This window comes from Anguilla rostrata, chromosome 18, assembly GCF_018555375.3.
Source record: "Anguilla rostrata isolate EN2019 chromosome 18, ASM1855537v3, whole genome shotgun sequence".
In the NCBI taxonomy this organism is placed as follows: domain Eukaryota; kingdom Metazoa; phylum Chordata; class Actinopteri; order Anguilliformes; family Anguillidae; genus Anguilla; species Anguilla rostrata.
This window is the reverse complement of record NC_057950.1, coordinates 29065992-29087032: the sequence shown is the minus strand read 5'-3', so window position 1 is coordinate 29087032 and position 21041 is coordinate 29065992. Positions and strand designations below refer to the sequence as shown.

The 21041-nt window shown below is 43.9% G+C and overlaps 1 protein-coding gene across 1 annotated transcript in view; it reads right to left on the bottom strand.

Moving 5' to 3' along the window:
* Nucleotides 1-21041, bottom strand: part of col17a1b (collagen, type XVII, alpha 1b) — a 27768-nt gene extending 6727 nt beyond the window's left edge. The window contains exons 1-20 of the mRNA XM_064318201.1: nt 20779-21041; nt 15651-15724; nt 13407-13457; nt 12712-13014; nt 10744-10791; nt 9977-10018; nt 9782-9829; nt 9226-9369; nt 8759-8869; nt 7973-8149; nt 6497-6568; nt 6229-6303; nt 5889-5942; nt 5447-5608; nt 3958-4044; nt 3738-3782; nt 3129-3287; nt 2430-2645; nt 1693-1743; nt 164-190 (exon numbers count right to left, since the gene is read on the bottom strand). Of these exons, the coding sequence (XP_064174271.1) occupies nt 164-190; nt 1693-1743; nt 2430-2645; nt 3129-3287; nt 3738-3782; nt 3958-4044; nt 5447-5608; nt 5889-5942; nt 6229-6303; nt 6497-6568; nt 7973-8149; nt 8759-8869; nt 9226-9369; nt 9782-9829; nt 9977-10018; nt 10744-10791; nt 12712-13014; nt 13407-13457; nt 15651-15714 (1936 nt within the window). The 5' untranslated portion in view covers nt 15715-15724; nt 20779-21041. The remainder of the gene's footprint in view (nt 1-163; nt 191-1692; nt 1744-2429; nt 2646-3128; nt 3288-3737; nt 3783-3957; nt 4045-5446; nt 5609-5888; nt 5943-6228; nt 6304-6496; nt 6569-7972; nt 8150-8758; nt 8870-9225; nt 9370-9781; nt 9830-9976; nt 10019-10743; nt 10792-12711; nt 13015-13406; nt 13458-15650; nt 15725-20778) is intronic.

Here is a 21041-nt window from a genome sequence, read left to right as displayed (position 1 = left end):
GCTGTAGAATGGCACCTGATTGGTCATTGATGGTAATGCAACGTGTCTGTTTGTGTCTGTTAACATTCTCTCCCAGTATGACAGCACAGATGGAACAGACAGCTGGATTAGATTCTAATGGCAGAAATCTCAACTCGGGAAGGTATGTGTCTGATTCACTGACCTTTGGGTCCCATAACGCCTGATTCACCTGAAATATATGAAAGTAAAATGTAAATAACTGAGAGAAGCAGGTTATCAACATTGCCTCACCTTTTGCAAGTCAAAGACTTGGGGAAGAGGCAATCGCTCCAAAAAAAATGACTTGAACAGACATCTTTACTTCCAAAATGCACACTTAAAAACCAGTCTCCAAAGTTCACACGTGACCAAACAACCTTCCTCAGAATGTGGTACAGGGGAAGGAGGGGGCTAATGCCCAGTACACCCACACACCTGTACACCTGTATACCTGTAAACCTACACACCCATATATCTGTATACCTGTACACCTGCGCACCTACACATATATCTGTACACCTGCACACCTACACACCTGTATATCTGTATACCTGTACACCTGCGCAACTACACATATATCTGTATACCTGTACACCTGCACACCTGTATATCTGTATACCTGTACACCTGCACACCTACACACCTGTATATCTGTATACCTGTACACCTGCACACCTACACACCTGTATATCTGTATACCTGTACACCTGCACACCTACACACCTGTATATCTGTATACCTGTACACCTGCACACCTAACACCCGTACATCTGTATACCTGTAAACCTGCACACCTGTACACCTTTATACCTGTAAACCTGTACATCTGCACACCTACACACCTGTATATCTGTATACCTGTACACCTGCACGCCTACACACCTGTATATCTGTATACCTGTACACCTGCACACCTACACACCTGTATATCTGTATACCTGTACACCTGCACACCTACACACCTGTATATCTGTATACCTGTACACCTGCACACCTACACACCTGTATATCTGTATACCTGTACACCTGCACACCTACACACCCGTATATCTGTATACCTGTACACCTGCACACCTACACACCTGTATATCAGTATACCTGTACACCTGCACACCTACACACCTGTATATCTGTACACCTGTACACCTGCACACCTAAACACCCGTATATCTGTACACCTGTACACCTGCACACCTACACACCTGTATATCTGTATAGGTGTACACCTGCACACCTACACACCCGTATATCAGTATACCTGTATGCCTGTACACCTGTACACCTGCACACCTAAACACCCGTATATCTGTATACCTGTACACCTGCACACCTACACACCTGTGTATCTGTACACCTGCACACCTACACACCTGTATATCTGTATAGGTGTACACCTGCACACCTACACACCCGTATATCAGTATACCTGTACACCTGTATGCCTGTACACCTGTACACCTGCACACCTACACACCTGTATATCCGTATAGGTGTACACCTGCACACCTACACACCCGTATATCAGTATACCTGTACACCTGTATGCCTGTACGCCTGTACACCTGCACACCTACACACCTGTATATCTGTACACCTACACATCCATATACTTGTACAACTAGACGTCTGCATACCTGTACATCTACACACCTACACACCTGTACAACTGTACAACCATACACACACTCATACCTTTGGGTCCTTGTTCTCCTCTTTCTCCTTTGAGAGACACGGCAAGTGAGTCTAAAATAAGAAAGATAAAAGTGGTTATTAATCCTCACACAGTGAAGTACATTTTTTTACCCTATCATTAATGTCGTCATTAATGCTTGATGGTTTAATGAAATTATCAGTTGAAAGCAAGACTAGAAGCGTTGTACCTAAACGTAAAAATGCCTGCATTCAATTATTTAACAAACATTTCGCTTTAAATTTGATTTAATACATGCAAATCTTACTTGTTTCAGTAATAACACACATTTGAATTCACTCTCTTCTCTCACTCTCCCTCTCTCTCCCTCTCTTCTCTCCTCTCTCCCTCTCTCTCCCCCTCTCCTCTCTCCATCTTTCCCTCTTCTCTCCTTCTCTCCTCTCTCCCTCTCTTCTCTCCACTCTCCTCTCTCTCTCCCTCTCTCTCCCTCTCTTCTCTCCTCTCTCACCCTCTCCTCTCTCCCTCTCTCTCTCTTCTCTCCTCTCTCCCTCTCTCTCCCTCTCCGCTCTCCCTCTCTCTCTTCCTTTCCTCTCTCCCTCTTTCTCCTCTCTCTCTCTCTCCCTCTCTTCTCTCCCTCTCTCTCTCCGTCTTTCCCTCTCTTCTCTCCCTCTGTCACCTCTCCCTCTCTTCTCTCCTCTCTCCCTCCCTCCCTCTCCCTCTCAGTCTTCCCAGGAGAGAAGCAGCAGGCTGCCACTGTAAGGCGCAGACGTGGCGGTACCTCGGACCGTGTCGGACCGCAGCTCGGCCTGGACCAGCTGCTGTACGAGCTGCTGCAGGGTGGCGGTGTCCGTGTTGGCCAGGTTCAGGTTCCGCCCCAAAACGGACGAGCCGGGGACGTCCGTGTAGGCTTCGCCCACGCGGCGGCTGGCCTTCCCCCCCAAGGAGACCTGCTCCAGAGCCTCCACCCGGCCCTTCAGCCTCTTCACCTCCTCCGCTAACGGGGGAGCAGAGAGGGGGAGGGGGTCAGGGTACAGAGCTGTCACAGCTCACAGGTGCAGGGGTCAGTGCTGCAGATTATTCATCAAAATGAGTTATGGGGGGAGAGTGGGGGGAGTGAGGAGTGGAGTGGGGGGGGATGTGAGGAGGGGAGGGCAGTGGTGGGACTAGCGGGAGTGGTGGGGAGTGGGGGTAGTGGGGGGCGGGGGGGCAGGGGGGAGTGGAGGAGTAGGGTGAGGAGGAGGAGTGTGGGGGATTGGAGGAAAATGGGGAGGAGTGGGGGACATGGGTGGGGTGAGTGGGGGGAGAGGGGAGGAGTGGGGGAGTGGGGGGAGGGGAGGGAGTGGGGAGGAGTGGTGGGGGAGTGAGGAGGAGTGGGGAGGAGTGGGGGGAGTGGGGGGGAGCGGGGAGGAGCGGGGAGGAGTAGGAGAGGAGTGGGGGGGTGTGGGGAGGATTGGGGGGCAGTGGGGGGAAGTCTCACCCAGTGCAATGAGTCCGCACAGGAGCCCCAGGAGGAGCAGCAGTCCCAGGAGCAGTCCCAGCAGCCACTTCCACCAGCTGCAGCAGGAGTCTCCACAGCAGCCGTCGCCGCCCCCGGCCCCGCCCCCGCCCCCTGCGTAGTTCCCATCCTTATGAATCGCTGGGGCGAAAAAACAACCACTGTGATGTTCATAAACTGTTCTGCAACATTGTCATGATTCATTTACATTCATTTACAAATACTCACATGCACGCACATATGCACAAGCACACACATACTCTCTCTGTCTCTCACACACACACATACATACATACATACATACATAAACACACACACATACACCCACTGAAAGCTCCTGTATAAATTGACATCTCATTGGCCCAAAGGCACCTTCCCATCCATTTGATCTCATCATCTGTACAGCACATCTACAGTACCACATCTACAGTGTTTCACAAATATGACACATGATTCTTCATGTTTGAACAATGTCACATAAAAAATGCCTGGGACATTTTAAGGCTAATTTTGGTATGCAAATTAAATATGTGAAATATAATGTATTTGTGAAAATACTGTATGAAAATATATTTACTGTAATATTCCTACCTGCATATGTTGCCTTGTCTTTTGTTGGCACTTTTGGGGATCCAACTTTGGAGTAAAACAATGAAAATTGTAAAACTTTAAATCATTTAAGGAATACTGAGAATGAACATAAGTACTGAGAACAACACAATATTATTCATAATTATTAAATGTAATTTAATTATGATAGATCTGTTTGTTTGATCGTATCTCGTATCTGTAGGTTAGTCTGTACTCTTACAGTATGCGTTTGTGTCGGCCTTAAGTGGAGATTCAGCGTAGCTAGGCATCATTTTCTCCTTCTTCAGAGAGTCGTCTGAAAATGACCCTGTAACACAGAGAGATTCATACTGTAGACCCTGTACCACAGAGAGATTCATAATGTAGATGCTGTAACACAGAAAGATTTATAGACCCTGTAACACAGAGAGATTCATACTGTAGACCCTGTACCACAGAAAGATTCATAGACCCTGAAACTCAGAGAGATTTATAGACCCTGTAACTCAGAGAGATTTATAGACCCTGTAACAGAGAGATTCTTAAGCCCTGTAACACAGAGAGATTCATAATGTAGATGCTGTAACACAGAAAGATTTATAGACCCTGTAACATAGAGAGATTCATAGGCCCTGTAACACAGAGAGATTCATAGACCCTGTAACTCAGAGAGATTCATAGGCCCTGTAACACAGAGAGATTCATAGGCCCTGTAACACAGAGAGATTCATAGACCCTGTAACTCAGAGAGATTTATAGACCCTGTAACAGAGAGATTCATAGGCCCTGTAACTCAGAGAGATTCATAGACCCTGTAACTCAGAGAGATTCATACTGTAGACCCTGTACCACAGAAAGATTCATAGACCCTGAAACTCAGAGAGATTTATAGACCCTGTAACTCAGAGAGATTTATAGACCCTGTAACTCAGAGAGATTTATAGACCCTGTAACAGAGAGATTCTTAAGCCCTGTAACACAGAGAGATTCATACTGTAGACCCTGTACCACAGAGAGATTCATACTGTAGATGCTGTAACACAGAAAGATTTATAGACCCTGTAACATAGAGAGATTCATAGGCCCTGTAACACAGAGAGATTCATAGACCCTGTAACTCAGAGAGATTCATAGGCCCTGTAACACAGAGAGATTCATAGGCCCTGTAACACAGAGAGATTCATAGACCCTGTAACTCAGAAAGATTTATAGACCCTGTAACACAGAGAGATTCATAGGCCCTGTAACTCAGAGAGATTCATAGACCCTGTAACTCAGAGAGATTCATACTGTAGGCCCTGTAACACAGAGAGATTCATAGGCCCTGTAACTCAGAGAGATTCATAGACCCTCTGGATTAGATTCATAAGCCGTTTGAAACCTAAATGCCCTGCAACACACATAATGAAGGTGCTGGTTTTTCTGCACTGACTGATGTGTAACTCTCTCAATCTCTCTCAATCCCCTCTACAATACAGCCCATCTTTTGGTTTTCGGCCAGTGTATAAAACTAAAGAAAATGCAGAAAAACTGCTCTGTTCTTCAATTACAATTACATTTTACACAAACAGAATGTATTATTCTCCGAGGATATCAAAAACCATCTTAATATATCATTATATATATATATATATATCACATATACAGGATATATAGCTTATTTTAGGCATCTCTCAAGTCCAGGTGCAGGACTGTTAAGGAATAACCAATGATCAGGGGGAGGCCCTTACCCCTGGGAGCCCGGTTCGGCGCGCTGCTGAACTGCTTCCCGCTGTCTTTGGTCATGATCTGCAGGTCGTCCTCCTTCCGGACCGGCAGGTTCTCCTTCTCCAGCAGCAGGAACTTGAAGTCTTTGAGGAAATTCTCCTCAAGGTGCGGCCGGACCACAGAGGCTGCAGCACACGTGTCGACTGCATTTAGCTTAACTGAGACCATGTTACATGCTTCACAACACACAACGCACAACACACTCATTACTGCAAATCATTAAACAAAACTTTACAGTTTTCACCCAAGAATTCAAACTAATATTTAGCTTATGCCATGAAACAATATCAAACCTCATATCTGATTAAATAATGGGACAGTGGTATTAGTTAACAGCGTATAATGGACATGTAGTATGTAAATGTAGTATCTCAGTAAATCTCATTGTTCTCTCTCTGGATGCACCTGTATTGGTGGAGACTGCAGTGCTGACTGACACATTCTTCTGTACCCCATAACCTGTAGAATATACACAGACACAGACACACATGTGCGTGCGCGCACACACACACACACAGAAACACACACACACACAGACACACGCACAGACACACACACACAGAAACATGCAGACACACACACAGAAACACAGACACAAACAAAAGACACACACAAGCAGTCACACAGGAAAAAAACAATAATTAATTGCTTCATTAAAAACAATTAAAATACATTTATTTCCAAATTTATTACACCACATGTCAAGAATTAAAATTTGGTTGAGATATTCACTCAGTGTTCATACCTGCATGTGAGTTAAACCCACCGGAGGTGAGAGCACCGTTGGATGTTGTAACCAGGTTATTCTGAAGACCGTACGCTGCACACAAGACAATGGACCGTGTTACTTCATCAAGGCTCCCCTTTATACATGTAAAAGGACTTGCGTTTGTGTTACACAGGAATAGGAAAAGCAGAGGCTGTAAGCTCTTAGAAACAGAGTGAATGGGGCTTGCAGGTAATAAAATCAATGAAAAGCGTGTTGAGGAAGGAGCTGTGTGACTGGGCCTGACCTGAGCTACCGCAGGACAGGCCGCTGCTGACCGGGGGGGGTCCGCTCATCATGTTGTTCTGGACGCCAGAAACTGAGGATTTCACACACAGAAGCGCTTTGTAAGGGATGACATCAGTGCGGACGCAGGCCATACATGAAGCTGCAGCAGACGAGCGAGTGCTCTGCTCTGAAACGCGCAGTCACTGAAATGCACTCTAACTGCAACAGCCTCTATCCACCACAGCATCTCTAAGCACAGCAGCCCTAACTGCAGCAGCTCCTAATCACAGCAGCCCAACGTAGCAACTCTACTGCCAAACGCTCAATCACAGAAGCCCTAACGTGCACCTCTACACGCAACAGCTCTCAACACAGCAGCCCTAACTGCAGCAAATGGACTGCATTTTATATAGCGCTTTACAATTGATGTCTCTCATTCACCCATTCACACGCACACACTCACACACCAATGGTGAAAGGCTGCTATGCAAGGTACCAATCAGCTCGTTGGGAGCAATCAGGGGTTAGGTGTCTTGCTCAGAGACACTTTGACACACCCAGGGCGGGGGATCGAACCGGCAACCCTCTGACTGCCAGACAACCGCTCTTACCTCCTGAGCTATGTCGCCCCTAGAGGCTGCAGCAGCCTCTAACCACAGTAGCCTCTAACTGCAGCAGACTCTAACCGCAGCAGCCTCTAACCACAGTAGCCTCTAACTGCAGCAGACTCTAACCGCAGCAGACTCTAACCGCAGCAGACTTAACTGCAGCAGACTCTAACCGCAGCAGACTCTAACCGCAGCAGACTTAACTGCAGCAGACTCTAACCGCAGCAGACTTAACTGCAGTAGCCTCTAACTGCAGCAGACTCTAACTGCAGCAGCCTCTAACCGCAGCAGACTTAACTGCAGCAGACTCTAACCGCAGCAGACTTAACTGCAGCAGACTCTAACCGCAGCAGACTCTAACTGCAGCAGACTCTAACCGCAGCAGACTTAACTGCAGCAGACTCTAACCACAGCAGACTCTAACCACAGCAGACTCTAACCGCAGCAGACTTAACCGCAGCAGACTCTAACCACAGCAGACTCTAACTGCAGCAGACTCTAACTGCAGCAGACTCTAACTGCAGCAGACTCTAACTGCAGCAGACTCTAACTGCAGCAGACTCTAACCGCAGCAGACTCTAATCACAGCAGACTTAACTGCAGCAGACTCTAACTACAGCAGACTCTAACCGCAGCAGACTCTAATCACAGCAGACTACGCAGCGACTCTAACACAGCAGACTCTAACCGCAGCAGACTCTAACTGCAGCAGACTCTAACCGCAGCAGACTCTAACCGCAGCAGACTCTAACCGCAGCAGACTCTAACTGCAGCAGACTCTAACTGCAGCAGACTCTAACCGCAGCAGACTCTAACCGCAGCAGACTTAAGTGCAGCAGCCCTAATCGCAGTACGTAAGTCCTGTGGATCAGCGGGAGGTGGCTGACCTGAGAGCGATGACAGGGGCGGAGGGGGGAGGAGGGTGGATCCGGGGGACAGGTTTTTGGGGCTCGTGGAGTAGCTGGGCATAGTCATGCCAGCGAACCCTGAGGGCAGGCTGGAGGTGGTCCACGTGTAGGAGGGCTGGACAGCGTCAATCACCGTGGTGTCATACTGCGTCAGCACTGCCGTGGAAACAAAGGGTTAACTGTGGCACAGGGTGCAGTGCTGCCATGGAAACAAAGGGTTAACCGTGGCACAGGGTGCAGTGCTGCCATGGAAACAAAGGGTTAACTGTGGCACAGGGTACAGTGCTGCCATGGAAACTAAGGGTTAACCGTGGCACAGGGTGCAGTGCTGCCATGGAAACAAAGGGTTAACTGTCATACAGCGCGCAGTACTGCCATGGAAACTAAAGGTTAACTGTCATACAGGGTGCAGTGCTGCCATGGAAACTAAAGGTTAACTGTCATACAGGGCACAGTGCTTCCATGGAAACAAAGGGTTAACTGTCATACAGGGTGCAGTGCTGCCACGGAAACAAAAGGTTAACTTTGGCAAGGCTATTAGCTTCTACACTCATAACACGCGATGTGTTAAAATCAGGCACGATGGGGTATAATAAGCTTTAATTTTCATTAACATGAAGCATTCCTTAACAATGGGACAGCCACATTGACAACTCATAAGAGATGACCGTAGTGTCACACACAGCTCCACAGAAGCACAGGCACGATGCAAAAGTGATTGACAGCCAGGAGAGTGGAGTTCTTCACAACTACGGGTCCACTTACATGGGGCTCCACTGGGGGCGTGAGACACAGGCCCCGCCCTGACTGAGGGGCTGTGACTCGTCTGGTAAGAGACAAACCTCCAGTGACCAGACTCTGAGGCTCCGAAGGCAACTTGTCACACAGGTTGGAGTCAATAATTATTCACATTACTCATGAGCCATCACTGTTTCGCTTCTTCTACACAACACAAATTTAATCCTCACAAAACCACAGCCTTTCAACTCAAGGCAAAGCCAAAACGAAAATGCAATTACATATGAATGACCATCAAGGGATATGCAGTGTGATATACAAATAATTCAGGGCAAATGCAGTGTTACATATGAGTAACTGTAAGGGTTTTTCATTTCAATTCAGTCGTTTCCAAAACTGAATTATGTAATTCAAACTGTTTGAATGATCAGATGATTTCCGGTGGAGTGAGATGGAACAGGCCCCGGGCGTGGCCCGGTCACTATGACGCGTACCTGACTGCGAGCCATCGGTGACGATCCTGGTCTCCACGGACCCCTTCTTGGGGATGGGGATGGTGTCGGAGATGGGGCGGGTGGGGCTCACGCTGCAGGAGCGGCTGCCTTTCAGGAGCTTCTTCACGTCTTCCAGCTCAGTCCCTGCAGAGGAGGAGCACAGAGGAGGCGTGCAGAGGAGGCGCAGATAGTAGGAGAAAACAAGTAGAACCATGTTTATTTGACTAGGAAGTCACATTGAGATTAAAACCTCTTTTACAAGTGAGACCTAGCCAAGACAGGGCCAAAGCAGTATAAAACAGCATACAAAACAACAAGAATGACAACAGTAGCACACAGAATGAAACAACCGACATGATAAAATACATAAACTAAAACAGCGTTAAATAAGTTCAGGGTTTAAAACAAGAACAGGTCACAGACAAAATATCAATTATCCGTCTTTTAAAATCTTTTAAAATGTTTATTTAACCCCACATGAATTAGAGACTCAGTGGCATTATTTTGACTACAATATCTTTGCCAATTATGCTGACTGATTTCAATATGAACTCACATCTGGTGGAGGGAGAAGCGCTCTGCAATCTGGCTCGAATTTCACTCTCTGAAAGGTTATAAAAGATAAGCTGGTTCAATATTATGATGTAAATACACCACATTCATTCAGAGCATTCATCATGAGTGACACACTCGCCACACTATATGAACAGAGTGGATGATTAGCAGATGCTAAAGCCTGTATGCAAATTACCTCTGCTCTGGCTCCTCCCTCTGGATGAAGAGCTGGCAGCAACTGAAACAAACACAGCAAATAATTCAACATGTGATCCACATCCACAGCCAATAGAACGAGAGGTTATAACGACACCCACATCCACAGCCAATAGAACAAGAAGCTATAACAACACTCACATTCACAGCCAATAGAACAACGGGGTATATAAGGACACTCACATCCACAGCCAATAGAACAAGAGACTATAAGGACACTCACATCCACAGCCAATAGAACAAGGAAAAGGACTACCAAGCCGAACACTTACACATCCACAGCCAAGACAACGGTATAAGACACCATCACAGCAATAGAACAGGACTATAAGGATTACTCCACATCCACAGCAAAATAAAGCTATAGGAGGGCTAACTTAACAAGAGCAACCTCACATCACAACGAAAGACTCAATTAGAACAAGGCGGTGGTTTTAGTATTAAGGACACACTTAAATAACAAAGTAGATTATTTTAAGCAAGTGTCCATTGAGTCACCCTTCAGTAACCAGTTTCGTTTTATATTGTAAATATGTTTGGGTTATTGTCAAAGTCAGAATCAAATACATGAAGGAACTGTAAAAAAACATTTTTGATTTATGCTTCAATTCATTTCCTAAATTGACTGAATTTAAATGGAATTTACTTCATCCCTGGTAACTGTTCACTTTCAGTGTAATTTAACTAATAATGAAATATATAGCCACGTAGAACCCACAGGGTGCTAGTGCAGATGGAAGTTATTACCATACTCTTTCCTTGTGTATTCCGGTGAGGAATTCCCACTAGAACTTCCTAAAAAAAACAGGGGGAAGGTAGATTACAGCATCAGCTACAGGACTGAACGCAACTTGTCAGTGAAGCTCTTTTAGACAGTGATACCCATCACCCTTATTGTGAAATATACAATTCAAAGACATAAATGTAATTTAACAGATTTTTTAAAAGTCATTTAGTAGTGCTTGTACATTACATCTTAAAGGGGAATTCCACCGCAAAACAACATTTACCTCATCTTGACAGATCTGGGTGTAACTGATTGATTCTCTCTGTGTGGCAGGCCAAAGCCATCTCTGACTAGAGAAATTGGCAACGAAAAGTAATAATGGCATACGCCTCTAACCTTCCACATTTTTGCGGAACTATAATGGACGGGTAATTTGAATTTGGAGATACCTCCAACGTAGCAAAGGGGGTGTTGACAGAATTCACATAAAAGGTTTTGGGTAGCTGCTGTTCCAACTGCATACAGTATTAGCATGTGAGCTACCTAGCGTAGTGGAGTAAGTTGCTCTTCTGTGCTCAATCAAACAGACTCAAGCCAGCTAACGTTACCTTGCTGCCAGTTGCATTTTCTACAGTTGCAATATGCAGCCCCTAGGCCATGCTAGGAAATGATACAATAGCACGCCATTGCTCTGTTCCAGCATCATATTACTACCACTGTGCCATCTACTCTACACACATTAGCACAGCCAAATGTAGACTACCGTCAACTTACGTTTATTACTGCTAGTAATAAATTATATATGATATGCCTTATTGCCAGCAATGTGTTATATTTAAAATGCACATTTGTGTCTTTTGCAATGGGTTAACTGCACAAATTTCCGTTCGTACATAACCACCCGTGCCTACAGTAAACGTTGGCCCATTTAGCTCAAGGTTTTGGTGTAATGGCCGCTCAAGCAGCAGAAGCATGTGTTTTAAAACGAACACAGTGCCCTGACGAGCAGTTTACTAATAACATTTAGGATAAATGACAACGCGAATAGAGGTAACTGACTCAAACCTTGTAAATAGTGCATCTACACGTTAAGCGGCTAAAAACCCAGCATTGAAAACATTCAGTTTTTACCCGGCAGTAGAACAAACAGGTAAAACTGCAATAAAAAGACCCACATAGGCTACGTCTGTCTTTGTCCCACTAGAATGACAAGTAAAACAGGTCGTTTTGCTGTTGACACCTCATTTATAAAAGCAATGAATAAACAAGAGACAATCGTGATATTTTTGTCACATAATTTATCAAAATGCGTAGATGTGGACTATATTTCATTTCAGCTCTCGCATGAGGGAATGCCAACCAATGTGAACCATACATTTCTCCCAGCATGGCTAAATGTGCCGTCTCCTCTCCCCCATTCTCTCCTACAACCAGCAGGCCTATTGTAGAACATAGGCTATATTCTCGCCGGATTTATAATTATGACAACCAATTATTGTTAGGCCTATTAAAGCCATGCACCACTGAAGCGCCATTTTCTTTTTAGTAGAACTTAAGCAGTACAATAAACTGAAGTAAACACATAAAACTAGATTTTCTTTTAGTTCCTAGCTTTCTGGCGAGTAACGTGAGCCTCTAGGTCACGTGTAACGCCCAGCCTCTTCATCTGTATTCAGTAGGAGTGGCAGCCTGTGACTGGCGTTGCCTGGCGCCCGCCAATGAACTGTAAGTGCCCACTCATTGTAGTCTTTAGTAAAGCAGGTACCTGGAGCATGCGCAGTAGTTTGGGACAACATCTGCACTCACTACAGGTAGTGAACTGGCTAAGAGCTCATTTTAATCAGACAGCTACTCTTCTACAAGTAAAAGTTCATTTTACGGTGGAATTCCCCTTTAAATTACATGTGAATGACTAGAAGCACTTGCATGCCAGCCTGGCACAGACTGGCACAGACTGGTACAGAATGGTACAGACTGGCAGCACTCACCTTCATACCCGCCTGAGTGGCTGATGATGGTCTTCCTCTCGATGAGAGCCGGGGAATAGGCAGGGCCCCTCCTTACACCCCCAGACACGGACGAGGAGGAGCCTCCCTTTGTTACCATGGAGAAGGATCCCGAGGTCCCTCTAACGGCTCCCCTGGAACCTCCTCCGGACCCGCCCCCGGACCCGCCTCCTGACCCGCCTCCGGATCCGCCCCCAGACCCTGCTCCATACCCGCCACCGGACCCGCCCCCGGACCCCGCTCCATACCCTCCTCCAGAGGAACTGACAGAGAACCCTCCGGAAGCTGTAGGGTCAGAAACACAGAACACATCTTTCAACCTGAAACCACCCACTCCCAAAATGGCACCCATCCCTTTTTGAACTTAGCTAGATGTAAAATGTCACATTTATGACACTGACATTGATTTTTTTAAAATAAGGATCTGTGTGAGTGTCTCAAAGGCACTTGAGTCCCACAATGAGAGGAAGTACACACAGGTTAATGCAGCAGAGGATTCTGGGATATGGTAAACTGGGACAGTATTTCTGTGCCTTTAGTATTTCTGTGCCTTTAATCACATAAACATGTAATTGCAGACAAATTCATATTTAATCATTTATTCATAACAGCTAAGCATCTGAAACATGGCTAAAATAAACAGCAATGGTTTAAGGGTGACACTGGTGTGAACTCACTTGGAGGCAGTGATGTTAGTCTGGTTGTCGTTGTTACGCTTTCTGTCACAACTGGGAAAGAATAGCATTCAAAATCAAAATCACGAACGGAAAAGGCAGTTATCAGGAAATAAGTACAGTAAGATTTCTCTTAAGGAAATTATTTCAGGAGAGCCATGAAAATCACTGCTTTATGCTTTATGATCACACAGGAATATTTTAATACATGGCAGGGGCTATGATACAAATATCACTTGACCTTTGGTCTTTTTATTTTGGGTACCTAGCTGTAATGCTGGTCCAACCTGCAGATTAGCATGTTTAAAACTTATTTTACTTCAGTATACATGTATATATACAGTATACATAATGTCAGTTAATCATCTGCCAATTATTCATGTAAGTCCCATATGTTAATCAAGAAAAATGATCTTTTTTAAATATCTCAAGATTGAGAACAATATTTAAGAAAGAAAAATATTAGATCCATCACTTTAGATCTGAAAAGACATAAGGCAATTAGTAAGTCATGTGGGTTCCTAAAATGGAATTTAGTACATTTCAGGTCTGGCATCCAGTCAACGCTGTAACAGAATAGCCACTAGGTGGCGTGTTACACCTGCTGTAGCAGAGGCATTTCCAAATTAACGGGAGGAACCATCTATTTTCTCAATTCCAAAAAAGCACTGAGGTTTATCTTATACTTAAATGACTACATTTTTTTATTTTGGGAGGATCTCTAGAGACATGTTGTGAAAGTTACAGAAATCAATGACTCAGCTGTGATGCCTCAAATAAAATTAGGCCCACACAAACAATCTGAGGGCTCCACCAAAACCACCACCTAGTCATCAGACCCAGGGTGAATTCAGTTCATGTTTTCTTACCTTATGTACCTAAATTCTGCTAGAATTTATCAATTATTAAAATAAGCAAATAGTAATACTTTCAGATCCAATATAACTCACTGACTACACATCATCAAAGGGAGAATGAGCTTTGAGCAGTGAGGATGATGAAGAATAAGATGAGATAATCTATTCTGAGGAAGATGAAAGAAGTGAGATATAAAAATAAAAAGCCAATGACAAAAGTATAATATACATAATTATATAAGTATATATGTATGTATTTACTCAAGGATGGTCCAGGACTCAACCTTTGATACACAATGGTTTCCTTGGGCAACCACCTCAGAAGTGTTTTAAAATATCCACTTTGATCTAAGATGCAGGAAAAATGTCCCAGTTTTAACATTAAAGCTGATTTTCGTAAAGATGTATATCAATGCATTAAAGGGATAATCTATGACCCACAATGAAAGGAAGTACACTCAGGAGTTCTGTTTATGCAGCAGAGGATGCTGGGATATAAGACCCTGGCCTGTGTGTTTCCTCTATCAGACCCTGGCCTGTGTGCCTGTGTTCTATCAAACCCCGGCCTGTGTTGATGTGTTCTGTCAGACCCTGGTCTGTGTTTGCACAGTCAGACCCTGGCCTATGTTTGCAGTCAGACCCTGGCCTGTGTTCCTGTGCTCTATCGGACCTTGGCCTGTATGCCTGTGTTCTGTCAGACCCTGGCCTGTGTTTGCACAGTCAGACTCTGGCCTGTGTTCCTCTGCTCTATCAGACCCTGGCCAGTGTTCCTGTAGTTCTTTCAGACCCTGGCCTGTGTGCCTGTGCTCTTTCAGACCCTGACCTGTGTGCCTGTGCTCTTTCAGACCCTGGCCTGTGTGCCTGAGCTCTTTCAGACCCTGGCCTGTGTGTTTGCTCTATCAGACCCTGGCCTGTGTGCCTGTGCTCTATCAGACCTTGGCCTGTGTGCCTGTGCTCTATCAGACCCTGGCCTGTGTACCTGTGTTCTGTCAGACCCTGGCCTGTGTTCCTGTGCTCTATCAGACCCTGGCCTGTGTTCCTGTGCTCTATCAGACCCTGGCCTGTGTGCCTGTGCTCTATCAGACCCTGGCCTGTGTGCCTGTGCTCTTTCAGACCCTGGCCTGTGTGTCTGTGCTCTATCAGACCCTGGCCTTTGTGTCTGTGCTCTTTCAGACCCTGGCCTGTGTGCCTATGATCTATCAGACCTTGGCTTGTGTGCCTGTGTTCTATCAGACCTTGGCCTGTGTGCCTGTGTTCTATCAAACCCCGGCCTGTGTTGATGTGTTCTGTCAGACCTTGGCCTGTGTGCCTGTGTTCTATCAGACACAGTCTCTTGTCTGGCCTGTTCTACGTAAATGGAAAGCTCCTCAGGCTGGATAAGAAATCTTACCGTTGGCTGAGAGCGCTGAGCTCCCACCAGAAAGGTGTCTATTCCTTGTACTTAAATAATCCATTCCATTCCACCTGCAAAAAAAGCAATTAATGAATGAATGAATAAATAAATAAATGCATACATGTTTTTGGTGAACTTATAGAAAATGTAAATGAATAGTGAATGACAACTTAGTAAAAATTAATGAGACAAAACTCCTAGCAAAAAGAAACTGTCTGCAGGTGCTGTATTAGACTAATACCAGGCGAATGTACAAAAAACCTCGCCTCAGCACCGTTTTGATGAAAAACTGTAATTCACTGGAATCCACATCTGCATTCACAACCACAAAGCACACTATTAGGAGCTACACAGGCACATTCCACCACAGAATGCACTTTTCAAGTCGCACTTTAGAGTATGAGGGTGAGCACTCCACTTAATCACTTAGCAATTAGCAGTGCGTAGCCTTTCAGGAGCACAGATAACTACAATAATCACAAACATTCATTATGTACTTATATTGCTTACTATGTGGGTGTAATGCCTGAAGGAATGACGTAACGGCAAACAATAGGGGCCTCTACAATATTATCTCTCTCTCTTTCTCGCCCTCTCACTTTTTCTCTCTCTCCTTCTCTCATTCTCCCTCTCTCTCTCTCTTTCTTTATCGCTCTCTCCCTCTTCGTGATATGGAAGTGCGTTTTGAACCTTAGCTTTCTTTCAAAATAGAGGAATAGAGGAATAGTTAGCCTGTAAAACTTACACAACATAAAAAACATTTATGTGAAAACATTTTGAAAACATTACATTACATTTATCTAGAAGAAAATTCTGTTATTTCAGTTTTAAATTATTGTAAAGCCAGTCATAATAATTTAAGTTGAAATATAATCTTTTATGACACAATTACAAATTGAATTTGGTCTTTGTTCCGTCTCTCACATTGTCTGTGCTAATAACAGGTATAGTAGTATTACAAAGCATAATTCCCAATATTAGAACATAATCAAAACGATCTCTGCTGGGGGTGTCTCGTGGCGTAGCCTGTAGAGCACTGTTCACATGCTCATTACAAGCTGCGACGTCAGCGGTTCGAGTCCGACCACACGACCCATTGTCGTACGTCTCTTCCTGTCTCTCTACACTGTGCATTGGTCTCGAACATGTGAAAGAGTCATCACACTGTGTTAACTGTGCTTATAGACTTCATTTAATGACACTGGATCAACTGCTGCGTACCTAACTGGAGATTAAAACTCCTAGACCAGGGCTGCCCAACCCTGTTCCTGGATATCTACCATTCTGTAGGTTTCCAATCCAACCCTAACAAAGCACTCACTCGAGAGCCAGAGATTTCATTGGGCTACTGATTAGTACAGTCTGGTGTGCCAAATTGCTGGACTGAAACCTGACAGGATGGTAGATCTCCAGGAACAGGGTCAGACAGCCCTCTCCTAGACCAAATAACAACATTAAACCAGAACAGCTAATTCTTATGTCACAGATTTTGATAGCTGTTCCAGTTGTAATGCAGTTCTGTAGTCTAGGTCTTTAAATCTGAGGTTTACACTCCAGCTAAGCACACTTTATTTGATCGATAAGGCTGGTTTCCCAGATAAGAATTCAGCCTAGCCCAAGACAAGGGTTTCATTTTCAGTGTATATCTCCACCGGCGAAATGTTCTTTTGTTCGAGACTAGGCTTAGTCCCTGTCTGGCATTGGGCTTTCCGTGGCACCACCAGTGGGCAGTGTTGAGTGCTGATAAATCACATCACACTCGCTCAGTTCCAAGTATACTGAGGTGACACTGCAGTCAAAAAGTAAAAGAGATGGAAAAACCGTTGAATTTGTCATTTGGTTAACAGTGCACACACAGCCACATTATGTGGACTAATCCTTCGTGGTTTAACAAATCTTTAAGAATATTATGCCTCAAAAAAGCAACAAGGCGTACAAAGACAAAATTTATACAGTTGTTTGCTGAATATAATGCAATTAAACTACATTTGTGAGTGGGTAAGTCTCTAAGGCTTCTGAGCAGACAGCAGCGTAAAACCAATAACATTACTGTAAATTTACAGCTAAACGGCTTCTCTGCAACTGTCGTGCACATTCAAAAAAGCGCAGTTAGTGGAAAATCATTTGGTCAAACAGTAAATAATCAGCAACACAGTTAGCTTTCACAAATCCACTGTGCTGAGAGATAACCCCGCTCTTTGAAAACAGACAAAAATTCTAACTCTAATTCTAGTTGGGGTCCAAATGTAAGGATCCTTCCCTCTCATCATTTCAATTGGAATGCATTAAAAAAAAATTATTCAGTGTTATTAAAAGACATTTTGGTTGTCATCAGTGTAAATGAGAATTTAATTAAACTGTGCTCGTGCGGGCTGCGCTTATGACATCTGGTTTAATTTATGACCTCAGGTGCATGAAATTCAAACGTATGCCCTGAGGTATATGCAGCTCAAACATCTACAGGTGCTGTATTAACAAACTGCTGGCCCATAACGTTTGCAGACACCAGTGGCTCTACCTGTGCCATCCACTGATTTAACAACACGTTTGAAAGAAAAACTGGTCTGCATTTTTTAAACATTAGTGAGGATTCAGGTGAGGACTCACTTGTGGGCAGCAGTACAGTATAATGGGTAAGGAACAGGTCTTGTCACATAAAGGTCACAGGTTCGACTACTGGGTAGGACACTGCTGTTATGAATTTGAGCAAGGTACTTAACCTGCATTGCTTGAGTATATATACAGTATATTCAGCTGTATAAAGGAATGTGGTGTAAATGCTATGTAAAAGCAATGAGCGCAATGTAATGTTGAGTCAATGTAAGAAGGGAACTTCATGTTAATAAACGGCAGGTAATTTATCTCAACACAGTGAGAAATCACAAGCACGGCAAACAGAGATTCTGTATGTCTGAGTAAGGTCAGCCGTTTGAAGTCAGCATTCAAAGAAATCCTTTGGTGTCCTAACGGATAATAGATTTCAATGCACCATTGAAGAAGCTCCCTATATACAAAAGGTCTCCTTTTCATTGTGAAACTCTACACCAGACCCAGCCTGCGTGCCTTATTTTATACAGGTAATTCTCCGGCACATTCTTCCTGTGATCGGCAGCAGCTGAACAGGATTTGGTGTGTGTTTGTTCCCTTGCGTAGCGCCAGCGCAACTTAACTCGTTTCGTGCAGAGCAGAACACGATAGCACGCTGTTGCATTGTACTGCAGGTGCAACCACAGTTGGCTTCCGCACTGAGCAAACTGAACCTGTGAAGCTGGCCATCACAATGGTCACAATTATGAAAGTATTATGGGATGTGTAGGCTTAAATGTTGTCTACTGTCGAGGGCTGCCCTGGGAAATTCCTTGGCCCAGGACAAAATTTTCTCTCAAAACCATTCAGTAACATACCACAAGTTCACAGACCATTGGCCTCACCCCCCTCGACGGGGCCTGGGACAACATACCTGGTTATACTCCCCTTCTGGTGACCCTGTGTTTGTTTGTGTGGTATTAGGCCTTCTACTAAAACAATGAGATAAACCCATTTAATAGGAATTTTATTTGGCATGTTCAATAGAGCATGCAAGCCAAAGCCTGTGCTTGAGAGTCAATTGCTTTCAAAAAATCTGGTTGACGTGAGTGGTCACCTTAATTTTATGGCAAATTTGCCAAAGCAAGAACCGATTTCGATGATGGGTTTTTTTCTTTTTTTTTCTTTTTTTTTTTTTTTAAAGAATGTGTCATTTACCTCAAAGAAAAGTGATGGTTCAAAACAACAAAAACACAAAGGCAAACACAGGACATCACCAGCCACAGGACAATTAATTTACAAGCGCTACTCATTCATTGGTATTTGTCCTCTTTTTGAGTGTCCTAATAAAATAGTACAAAAAACATCAACTACTCATAAGTATTAAAATATTTTTTTACTACAAGCCAGGTGAAATTGATTTTTTTTTTGTTCGTTTGTTTTGTTTTGTTTAGTTCGGTATAGAAGCAGTTCACTTTCTGCAGGTTTATACGATTTCAGACTGGGTGCGCATTGGCCCAAACTGTTCTGTGTGCAATGAATGATATTTGAGATATTTACAGATGTTTCTGATAACTTGGCAGATCCACATTGGCTGGCAGAGGGGCGCTAGGGGCTTTGTGGTCTAAAGCAAGAAAACACTGCAGGAACATTGGTGCTATTCCTCCACAGGTAGTATGTACGTATACTTCTTGATTAATCTTCAAAAAATACATTTAATCTTATTTTTGCCTGGAAATATTTATTATGGTACACGCCACCTAAGATTGTTGTACTCAAGAAAAGATGTACGTGCACAATATAAAAACTGATAATACTTTTGTTTATAATTGTGAAAAACACTCAAAATTAATCTGTTCATATTTACAGCTCCTGTAATTTTGCTGCTTTGGAGTTATACTGGGAGTTATGTTCTTGTTTTAGACCACAAACCCCCAAAAGCCATTGTAAAGCTGGTTGTCAGAAACTTCTGTATCTAAAATATCTTTCATTGCACATAAAAATCATCTGGACCAATCAACAACATACAGTCAGGCTGAAATACTAGCATCATCAGTCTACATGGTACATGTTTTACAAAAAGAAGACAAAACTGTTGACAATACATGCATGCGAAATTAAATTCTGTTGTAAAAGCGATTACATAATGTGACAATCTACCTCAGTTTAGGGCAGATAACCCTAAACTGGGGCAGATAACCCTAAACTGGGGTGTATGTATGTATATAGATATTTTAGGTTGTCTGCATGAACTAAATGCTCCATTTCTCCATAAATTATGTGAACACCCATTAGAACATGCCAGTAACTTCAGACAAAGAATGTTAGCGTGATAACTGACTCAATATCATATTTTCCCACTGGAATCACAGCTGTGATTTTCAGCTTGGCAGAGTAGCCAGGAGAACAAACAATACATGCGAACAAATATTGAAACTCAAGCCGGTACTGATTTCAAAAAAACTTCTCCTGTTCCAAACTTAATGCATCGAATAGTCAAGTTTATAATCTCATTTTCATGCTTTGCACGCACGCACACACACACACACACGTAAAAAAAAGTTTATATGAAAAGAATTAAATAGATATAATAACATACCTTCGAATAAATAACGACGAGAAATAATCAAGAGAAGTCCGCAAACAAAGAATACAACAGCGTATAAATCCCCTCGGCTCTTATGTATCAGTCAACTTCAGCGCACTGCTTCAGCAACCAACGCGCAGCGCTACTACGTTACTTGAAACTTTCACTCAGGTCTCAAATACATGTCTAAACAGAGCCGGAAGGGCTGAGTCTTCAGCCGCGCCCACGGCTGCTCCTTGGCAGGTTCACACCCAGCCTTTTGGAAAGAGACGTTG